This window comes from Pseudorca crassidens, chromosome 10 (assembly GCF_039906515.1).
Source record: "Pseudorca crassidens isolate mPseCra1 chromosome 10, mPseCra1.hap1, whole genome shotgun sequence".
NCBI lineage: Eukaryota > Metazoa > Chordata > Mammalia > Artiodactyla > Delphinidae > Pseudorca > Pseudorca crassidens.
The window spans coordinates 82,012,783-82,023,324 of NC_090305.1; the positions used below are offsets into that span (position 1 = coordinate 82,012,783).

At 49.5% G+C, this 10,542-nt stretch overlaps 1 protein-coding gene and 1 long non-coding RNA gene across 3 annotated transcripts in view; one reads left to right on the plus strand and one right to left on the minus strand.

Annotated features, from left to right (window-relative positions):
• Positions 1-3,779, minus strand: part of PRICKLE2 (prickle planar cell polarity protein 2) — a 342,665-nt gene extending 338,886 nt beyond the window's left edge. Inside the window, exons 1-2 of one of the 2 annotated variants that reach the window (XM_067755084.1) lie at positions 3,626-3,779; positions 2,793-2,878 (exon numbers count right to left, since the gene is read on the minus strand). In XM_067755084.1, the coding sequence (XP_067611185.1) occupies positions 2,793-2,878; positions 3,626-3,667 (128 nt within the window). In that variant the 5' untranslated portion in view covers positions 3,668-3,779. Of the gene's footprint in view, positions 1-2,792; positions 2,879-3,518; positions 3,576-3,625 lie in introns of those variants that run through there. The other variant, XM_067755089.1, reaches the window with a different exon arrangement.
• On the plus strand, positions 2,779-10,253 carry LOC137232620 (uncharacterized). The gene is made up of 3 exons (XR_010947097.1): positions 2,779-3,012; positions 9,657-9,791; positions 9,911-10,253. It is a non-coding gene; the product is annotated as an uncharacterized lncRNA (long non-coding RNA).
• Positions 10,254-10,542: the final 289 nt, after the last annotated feature.

The following is a 10,542-nucleotide window of genomic DNA, read 5'->3' on the forward strand; positions in this document are numbered from 1 at the left end:
CCGGCTCCCGTGAGACGGTGATGCTGCCGGTTCCTGCCTCAGGTTTGAATCAACAGGACCCTCCTCCCTTGCTTCATCTAAGTCTCTGTGCAAATGTCACCTCCTCAGAGAGTCCTCTCTGGACCACCTTATCTAAATTGTAATTATTTGTTGAATGAGGGCAGGAATCCTGTCTATTTCGTTCTTTGCCGTATCCCCGGCACAGCGGAGCACCTGGCACCAGCAGGCCCTCAAATATTTGTTCAGTGGAGAGATCCCAGCGTGACGGCTGAGGAAAATGCAACTCAGGGAGCCTGAGTCTTTCGCCCAAGGTCACACAGCTTGGCAAAACCAGAGCAAGACCACAGCCCTGCTCTCTCTGGACTTCAAAGCCCCAGCTCTCTCCAGCACACCAGAAAGGGAAGCGAAGTTTGTTTACCACCCGCTTCCTCCCAAGAACTTCAGTACCTTCAGTGCTGCAGGCAGGAACGCAAGTCCATTCTGCTTTTAGGAGCTGCCTGCCGTGTGGACAATGGTTGGGAGGGGGAGCCTGTAGAAGCAGAGGGACGAGCCGACACCCATGAGCCGTAATATCTAGTGTGCCTTGGTACTTGGGGGCAAAGGCCTTTGGTCTCCTTGCAACAGACCGAAGGCAGCCTTTCAGCCTGTGTCAGGCTAGCCTTTCCTCCTATCCGGATACAACTGTCTCTCCCAGGGGCTCAGAGTGCCCCCCCCCCCCCAGTCAGAGGAGTAGAAACGGAGCACACTGTGGATTTCAAACTGCCAAAAAGAATACTGTGCCCTAACCCAGAAATGGCTGTCCCCCTTCTCTCAAAGGTCACCCAAAACATGCCCATGAGGGAAAAGGAGGGGGCAAAAAGCAAGGATCTGCTTCCTTTCCAGCAATGGGTGGAAACACCATAAAAACAGCATTCATGGAGGCTTTTCTGCTGCTAGTGAAGAAACTGCTTCTGCACGAAAACCCATCTCAGCCTCATGAAAGGCTCTTTCCGAAAGAAAGGCTCCATAATGGGCTGAAAATCAAACGCTCGTTTTCCCCTCACAAAACCAGCTGGGTTAAAAAGGCTTAAGGGGCTCTAAGAAGCTGTGGTCATGACAGTCTAAAGTGACCGGGGGACGCCCAGCAGCCTCGAGCGAGCTAGTTATGATTCCTCCAGGGCAACAGCCGAGAGGAAGCTAAAAATAATTGACAAAAGTAGCTAATGTTTATTGTGTGCCTGGTATGGAGCGAACAATGTGTTTTCAATATCTCATTTCATCCCTACAATAAAGCTGTGAGGTTAAGTACCATAATTATTCCCACTTAACGGAAGAGGGAAACTGAGAACTAGGGAGAGTGGCTGGAGGTCAGAGGTCATAGAGACCAAAAGGAGGGGCACCTGGGTACACACGCACACTGTACCACTGCCCCACAGGCCTCTGGTCAGAAGTTGACCCAAAGGCTCCAGAGTAGGAGAGGAGCCGGAAATCACTCTCCTGTTCATCACTCTGCCTTTCCCACCCCCATTAGAGCACAAGATGGTTCATACAGGAAGCAATCAGCACCGTCACACAGGATCGGGTTGAAAAAAATGACGCTTCTGCACCTATTCCCATGTATCGCCACTTTCACATTGGGGACACACCAGGAGCCAGTCCAGAGCACACCTATCTGGGCTACAACATTGGCAGGACTGATGGATGCCTACGTCTGCGCATTATATATTTATAAGGTCGCCCGGCCCGGCCTCTGCCACAGAAGTTATTAAATGCTAGGAAGCCATAAGGGCTGCACTCAGTGTCCTGAAACAAAGGCAAAGAGGCTGCCAGACCCATCAGAGGCAGGAACAAAAGCATCTAATTTCTGAAGGAGCCGGTTGGGAGTTTCCTTAGAACTGGGTGCCCAGCACACATGACCAACTGGGAGAAAGGAGAGAAGCACACACAGAGGGGAAAAAACCAAACCACACCACACCAAATCAAGGCAGGCCTTTCTCCCCAGTATCCAGAAACAGCATTCTTCAAAGGGACATGGGGGTGGGGGGCAGGAAGATGCATTAAGCAAAGAGAGAAAGGGTTCCAATGTTGCAGAATTTTCTCCTGCAACGGCTCTGGCCTTTTCATGAAGTTGCCAAGAAGGCTCCATCTCTTCTCTTTATGTAGCCAAACAGAGGGCCTGTAAGCCTGCACCCTAACTTTTCCCAGCCGGAGCCCCAGCAGCCAGATGTACTGGGAGGGCACCCAGATCCCTTGTCCCCCAAACATAATCATTCCAATCCAGGCTGGGGCTGCCTGGAAGTCAACATTCACGGCACATTAATAAGAAACATCTGGCCACCGAAGAGGGTTGACACAGCACAGGCAGGCAGTGGTGGATTTGTGGTTGGGACCCAGAGTTACAGAGGCTGAATTAAAAACACAATTGGAAAACACCAGCTAGTCCCAGGAATCCTACACATGCTGTACTGCGGCACTTGGAAAAACTGTCGTGCCTTGAATCGCTTGGGACAGAGTGACTTAGATACACAGAGGGTGGGTGCAAAAGACCCAAAACTCTCACATCAGGGAAATGCAGCCTGAGCCCGGCTCTCCTGCATTCTCAGTGTCTGGTCACCACTTCCACCTTCAATATTTGTAGCAGATGTAGTCCCACTATTAAAAGAACAGCCTTTGCATTCTTTCCATGTGACTTACGCGTGAATTTAAAAGGCAAAAAATGTGCCTGTGTTCCTATATACACATATATGACATATATGTATAGATTTCCCCCCTGCAGTGGTGTGTCTTTAGGAATCCCATGTAAGGGGTCCTACCTCCATTTATGCAAGGCGAACCCTGGGCACTGGTCACCACAGGCGTTACATGGCTGGCCTCTCTCAATCCGCCCCAGTCCGGTCAACTTCAAAACAAAAAGACAACACAAGCATGTTTCCGCCGCCGGGGCTCCCTCCAGAGCCCCACTGTGCCCCAGGCGGGACGGCCTGCCTCTCCCACCCCACCTCCTCTGATTTGACTCCGAAGGTCCTCTCCGAGGTAGGGGGTTTGGGGTGGGGCGCTGCCGGTGCCCCTGGGGTGGTCTCTCGCCTGGGGAAGTCTAGGCGGGCTGTCTCTGGCGTGGGCACCAAGCCACCAAGAAATGGCCCTGGCTGGGGCTTTGTCTCCCCCAGACACCTTGGTCACGGGTTTCTAAGAAACAAAAGCAAGACCTTTCTGCTTCCCAGAGTCCCTAAGAAGCGACCATAGCGCGCTCGCCTTAGACCAGGCTAGGGCTCCCGGGAAGGGGGCAGCACGGGACACCCCAAAAAACAGCCCCAAAGTCAAGTCCGCGGCTAGAGCTCCAAGAAGCTGGAGCTTGGGTGCTGGGAATGCGACCTGCCTTAAGGGAAGGGGCGAAGGAGGGGTGCGGGGGGCGGTGACATTCAGGGTCACGGTTCCCGGTGTGGCTCTCCCCGGGACTCGGGATCCGGACTTAACCCCGTCTGCCCCTACGAGCTGTCCCGCGCGCCCGGGCCACACCCCCGCCCGCGGGGCCGGCTTACCTGGGGCCACAGGTGCGCGGCCGCCGGGCGGAAGGAGTCTGGGCTGGGGCGCTCGCGGAGGGCCGGGGTACCCGGGGATTGGCCCCGCTCGGGCGGGGCACACTCACCGAGCGGCTGGAGAGTCTTTTCCGGGAGCTCCGGCTGAACATGTCCGGGCGCCTCCTGCAAGCAGCGCCGTCCGTCGGTCCGTCCGCACCGCGGCCGCGAGGGCGGGTCGCCTGGGCGGACACCTTCGGCGGGCACCTTCGGCGGCCGGTGGGCTGTCTCCGCCTCGCAGCCCCAGGCTGGCTCCGGAGCACACGCCTCGCCCTCCTCCCTCGCCTGTGCCTCTCGCCCTCCCGCCCGCAGGTCCCTCCCTCTCTCCCGGCATCCCCCCGCCCTCCCCGGGCTCGCCCCGCGGTCCACGGGCCCTTCCCGTCGCTCCCCGGGGGGCGCCCAGCTGTGCCTAGTTTCTCCCTTCCCCTGCTTCCCGGCCGGCCCACCGGGGATTACTCCCTTCCCTCACCTGGGCCCGCCCCCGAAGTCTCTTCCCTCACCCTTGCCACGTAAGTTAAAGGCACGGACCACTTCAAGGCCCTTGCTGCTGTACCTGGGATAGGGGGTGGAGGTGGAGGGTTGGGCGTGGAGATTTTGTTTTTTTAATTAAAATATAATTCACCTACAGTAAAAATCACCCATTTTAGTGCACAGTTCTGCCAGTTTTGACTAATTCATACAGACCTGTAACCAGCAGCACGATCAAGATACCGAAGTCCCATCACCCCCAAAGTGGACTCTTTTAAAAGTCTGCACCATGCGTGGAATCTATTTAGTATTTACTAAGTGTTGGTAAATGAGACGAAGCAGGATGAAAAATGGCCCTATATCTACTTCTGCAGGAGATGCTCATTAAGTAACCACTGACGGCAAGCTTTGAATCCCCCGTGACCACGTGCCCATTCTTTTTCCACCACTTGCTAGCTAGTAATCTTCCCAAATTAACTGACTTCTTGTTGCTTCTGTCTCCTTATCCATATCAATTTTAAAAGCTATAACAAGAGTCCTAACCTCACAGCACTGTTGAGAAAGATGAGCTGGGACACCTAATAGTTGTTATACATGTTGTAACAGGCACAAACTAAGGGCTCATTAAAATCAGCTGTGAAAAAAAATTGCAAGCCATGGTGTCCACTTAACGTTGATGTTTCAGCTCACCCATCCCCTGAGAGAACTTTCCTGATCCCCCATTGTAACATCTCTCACACACGCACTCCCTCATATGGCATGTAGCCTACATTGAAATGATCTTGTTTACTTATTTGTCAAAAGAAGACATTCTTGTCTGTGTCAAAAAGATAATTCTCCCAGTTTAGTGCTTTTCCAGATGAGACGCTGAACTTGAGTGAAGAAAAGCAGCTTGGTGGGGGGAATGCAGCAAATTAGTGGCAAGGCCAGTCTACCTGTACCCCAAATCCAAAACAAGAGGATGACGCAGCTTCCATACCACCCCCCCTCCCCCGCTGTGAGTATGTATTAGTTGATGACCATCAGTGCCCCGAGGGCAAGGTTTGGTTTGAGTTCAAGTTTGGTGAAGGGAGTGAGGTCTTGGCCTCAGGAGCAAAATTTACAGGGGTGCCCACAAACTCAGTAATCAAGATTTTTAGGCAATAAATTAAAGAATCAAAATGAACGCAAAAAAAGTCCATGATGAACAGAATATCCTTTTAAAGATAGGATCCTATCCACCATGTACACATCTCTGCCTAACTCACCTCACCCTAATCCTAGCTCTGGGAAAAATGCTCCAAAACTCAGGCACCTAAAGGGTAGATTCCCCTATATTGCATTTTTCCATTTACCCACCGCCCGCCGTCACCAGTGGAGGGTATGCTTGCAGACGGTAAACGCCATGGCCCATTCATCTCTTGATTTGCCCAGGCCTAGCGCAGGGTCTGGCTCATTGCTAAGGCTCCATGTTTGTTCAATGACTAAATAGAAGGCAGTAGCTTTGGTAGGCCTGGGGGGCAGGGAGTGTTAGCAATTCAGACCCCAGTTACAATCAGTACCAGCCCAGGATGCTCACCTGGTCTTCTCAGCAGGGCTACCACACAGCCAGCGCTGCACCACACCGCACATGGCCTTATAACTGGCAGGAACAGGTTGGGAGGGCAGTGTTCACAATGCAGTCATTGCCTATTTGTATTTTAATTATAAAGATGTTTAGCAAAGGTCAGTAACAAAACCGGTGCATTACAAGTTGCGAACAGATGGAGGGAATGCTCTCCAAACAGAGGAAGCAGTACCTTTTTCAAATTCCCTGGAAGGAAACCCAAGAGCCAGTGGCAGTAACCCTGCCCACATCTTGCTCCTGGGTAGATGTGGGTGGTAAAAGAGGCAACAGTAGTAACGCCCTGGGGAACATGGTTTGAGTGTTTCTAGACCTTAACTTTTGTTACTTGATCAAACAGGAGACAAGATATAAGTGGTCTCCACATGTTTGTCTGAACAAGCCACATGCACAAGTCCCAATCCCACCTCAAAGGGGGCACCAAGAGTGTCTCCCCTACCACCTGCCGTAAAAGCATGTCCTCAGGGACGAGTGCCCCTGGGTCCATCTCTTCAGAGCAGGAACCCGTTTTCCCTGAACTTATTTACACCTCAGGCTCACTTATGAGCGGCAGAATCTTACCTATCTATTCAACAACCACTTTATCTTGCTTAGGAAGATAAAGCTTAGTAACCCAGGAAGGAAAATGTATCCTCACTGTCAGCTTTAGGGGAACAGTAGACCATTTTATTTTGCTTTATCACTGCATGTGCCCCTCACAGACATCTTTGATGTATGTTTCTTCCTCACCTCTCAAGGCAATACAATTACTAATGGAACCTGAAGAAATCCTCATCCACAGCTACTGACATGGGCAGATGCTTCTGCTATAATATGAAGTGGAAAAACAAAACCAGTGTAAGCTGTGGGCTTTAACTAGTCTTAAAACGCATGCGTCGAGAAACTGGAAAGAAACACATAAAACCTTAAAATGGATTGATGGTGAAATAGGTTTTTTCTTTTTGCCTTTTAAATGTATTTCCTATAATATGTATTCATTTTATAGTCAGAAACGTAAACTTATTTATCTAGATTGAGAATAAGGGCCCTGTTGCCTAAAATATTCTAACATCAAATCTGGATCAGGTGTAGCAAGGAGCTGTTTATCTCCCCTCCCCCTTGGCCTGTATGTACTTGTCTTCTGTATCTTGGCCTTTACAGTTTTATCTTAACTAAGTCTGTGACTGTTAAGCCAGGTGAAGCCTCCGGACGCCCCGTTCCTACATAGCTGCAGCGAACCTTAGGGATCTATCCACACAGTACTTTCTAAGATAGGGAAGAAGAACACAGCATCTCAGCACGGCCTCACCCAGGTGCATATTTCTTTCAGGTACTTACTAGAAACAATTCTGAGTATTGCAACAGGGCTAAAATCTCCCTGAAAAACAGCCAACACTTAGACACTCCATCAAAGCATCCTCCTAGTCAGAAGTCTACAAATAGTATTTGAAAAAGACTGTGTAAAGTCATGCGTGGTGAGGGAGTGGATGGAGGTAACTAGAGAGACGATCCTCTCTCGGTAGTGGGATTATCGGAGACTTTTTTCTTTCTTCCCAATGCACATGCTTCTGTGGTCTACAAATTTTCTTGTATGAGCATGAAACTGACATACACAATCAGAAAAAATTAAATCAGGACTTCCCTGGCGGCGCAGTGGTTAAGAATCCACCTGCCAATGCAGGGGACATGGGTTCAAGCCCTGGTCCAGGAAGATCCCACATGCCGTGGAGCAACTAAGCCCGTGTGCCACAGCTACTGAGACTGAGAGCTCTAGCCCTCATGCTGCAACTACTGAGCCTGCATGCTGCAACTACTGAAGCCTGCACACCTAGAGCCTACGCTCCACAACCAGAGAAGCCACTGCAACGAGAAGCCTGTGCACCGCAATGAAGAATAGCCCCCGCGTGCCGCAACTAGAGAAAATCCGTGCACAGCAACAAAGACCCAACGCAGCTAAAAAAATAAATAATAAATAAATAAATTTAAAAAAAAGAAAAATTAAATCAGAAGAAAACTGGAATAAAAAGACAGTGTTGGCAGGCTAAATATTTCACAGGGCATTAAATCATCTTACATTTATAAATATATTCTAATATGTGTAAAGCAAAAATGTTAGAAATGATCAAAAGTACTACACTAAGGGCTTCCCTGGTGGCGCACGGGTTGAGAGTCCGCCTGCCCATGCAGGGGACACGGGTTCGAGCCCTGGTCTGGGAAGATCCCACATGCCGCGGAGCGGCTGGGCCCGTGAGCCACAATTACTGAGCCTGCGCTCCACAACAAGAGAGGCCACGATAGTGAGAGGCCCGTGCACCGCGATGAAGAGTGGCCCCCGCTTGCCACAGCTAGAGATAGCCCTTGCACAGAAACAAAGACCCAACACAGCCGTAAATAAATAAATTAATTAAATTAAAAAAAAAATACACATATATTTGATTTTTTTTTTTCTGCCACACTGCGAGGCACGTGGGATCTTAGTTCCCTGACCAGAGAGCGAACCCGTGCCCCCTGTGGTGCAAATGCAGAGTCCCAACCACTGGACCACCAGGGAAGTCCCATATTTGAATATTTAAAAGTCCAGAGACTGTAACAAAAAATACTACAGATTGTGATCGATTGTTTTGAGGTTTGAGTTTCAGGTGATTTAATAGTTTCCCTTTTGCTCATCTAATTTTTATAAAATGAGTCTGTATTCCTTGTATAATAAATAAAGGTAAAAATACGAAATATAAAAATAATTACATAACTTTTTAAAGTTCTAGAAGATTAGGAGGTCCTAAGTGGTAGAATATAGATTTCTTTTCTTTTTTTAACTATCTATTGTGTTTCTACAAGAAACATGTATTGTTTTGAAGTAAAACAGGCTTTTAAATTTGAAAAATAATGGATTTTAAATATGCACAAATACTTCCCTTGGAAGATAAATACCAGTATGCCTGGAAGGAGGCATTTCAGGTTTTATGTCTTTGCAGTTGTCTAAGTTTTTCCCCCATGACGTGTGTCTTTTGTAATAACAGAAAAATATGTTTTTGTTTTCGCTTCTACTGACACTCCTTTCAACCATGCATGTGAGGGCTTATAATGCTGTGCTCCTTGTTTTCCTAGTACCCTTATAAAACACAAAGATGCAAAGCTGACGTTTTTAATAATCCCTTGCACTTAGGTAGCAGTCTACTGTTTGCAAAGTACATTCATAAATATCACAGCAGAACCCCAAGTTTCCCAGGAAGGTCAGAAGAGGAACCAGATGCTCGCTGAGGTGGTGGGCTTTGTCATCACCTTGTGCTGTTCAGAGAGATGGTTCCAGAAGGAATGAAGCCCCGCTTTGTTGTCCGAGGATTTCGTGATCTGTTCCTGCCTTTGGGGATCGCTTTCTATTAAAGCACTCTCTCTCTCTCTCTCTCTCTGTCTCTGCCACTCACACATCCACACACAGAGTGTTCAGGGTTTCTCACGTGCCTGAGGTGGGATGTGGGTGCATCTAAGGGGACACCTTTTAATTTTTTTTAAAATAAATGTATTTATTTTTGGCCGCGTTGGGTCTTCGTTGCTGTGCGCGGGCTTTCTCTAGTTGCCGGAGTTGGGGCTACTCTTCAATGCGGTGCGCGGGCCTCTCACTATCGTGGCTTCTCTTGTTGTGGAGCCCGGGCTCTAGGCACACGGGCTTCAGTAGTTGTGGCCCGCGGGCTCTAGAGCGCAGGCTCAGTAGTTGTGGCTCATGGGCTCTAGAGCGCAGGCTCAGTAGTTGTGGAGCACGGGCTTAGTTGCTCCACGGCATGTGGGATCTTCCCAGACCAGGGCTTGAACCTGTGTCCCCTACATTGGCAGGTGTATTCTTAACCACTGCACCACCAGGGAAGTCCCAACACCTTTTAATTTACCCAAGGTGCGCTAGAAGGACCAGCATGTACTGAGGAAGGTGAGTGGACATCCTTCCCCCTTGACTACCTGTTTCTGCTTCTTCCCCAGCCTCTCTGCCCCGCACTGCTCACCTCTCAAGGCTGCCCTTTTCCTTCCAGCTCTCAAGTCGTTGTTGTATCATTTTCCTGCAGCGCCTTCTGTCACATGAATAGGAACCATAGAAAGGAGAGCGAAGGGAGCTTCCTGGTACCCATTTCCCCTGCTGCCGTAGTCTGTGCTTGAGAAGCATCCTGCAAATGAGGATACTGGTTTGACACAAGAAGCTGGTATTTCTCCTCAATCCTAACTCAGAAATAAATTCTGACTCCAGCCCCTACCCTCCTATTTAATGGCCTCTTTGTCTCACCAAGACACAGGATTACTCAGTGGTTCTCAACCTTTGTAGGCTTATACTTTCTGACGGTAGACTCTTGGAGGGCTCACTTGAAGGAATTAAAACACTCAAGACAAGACTTAATGGGTCAGCCATCAGGACAAAGCAATTGCTCCAGTAAGGTAAGGACCGCAGCTGTCTTTTTTACTTCCTCTTTAGCACTCACCAGCTTGGATGCGACAGCGTGTCTCAAACTTGGCTAAACGCTAGGAATGACCTTGGGAACTCTGAAGAATCCCAACACCCAGGTCACACCCCAGGCCAATTAAATCAGAATCTCCAGGATGGCCCAGGCATCAGCATTTTACGAGCTCCCCCTGTGATTCCAACACGCAGTCACGAAGCACATCTATTGACCCTGGGAATATTTAGGCAAAGGTTTCTCACAGGCAGTTTCTTTGGCTGTGACTTGCACCTGCTATGCTTTTTTCTTCCTTCCAGAAGCTGTGCCCAGCTCTGCACCCCTCGGAATAAACTGCTCAACACCCAGGTAACAGGTGACAACATATACCTAAGGAAGGTGGGTCTGGGTGTCTGGAGGGCCTCATGTTTGCTATGCTTGGAGCAGAAAGGACAGAGCCAACTCTGCTCCAGAGGAGTAAACGATTGGGAGGGGGCTAGGGGTTTGTGATGGAGGACTGTCT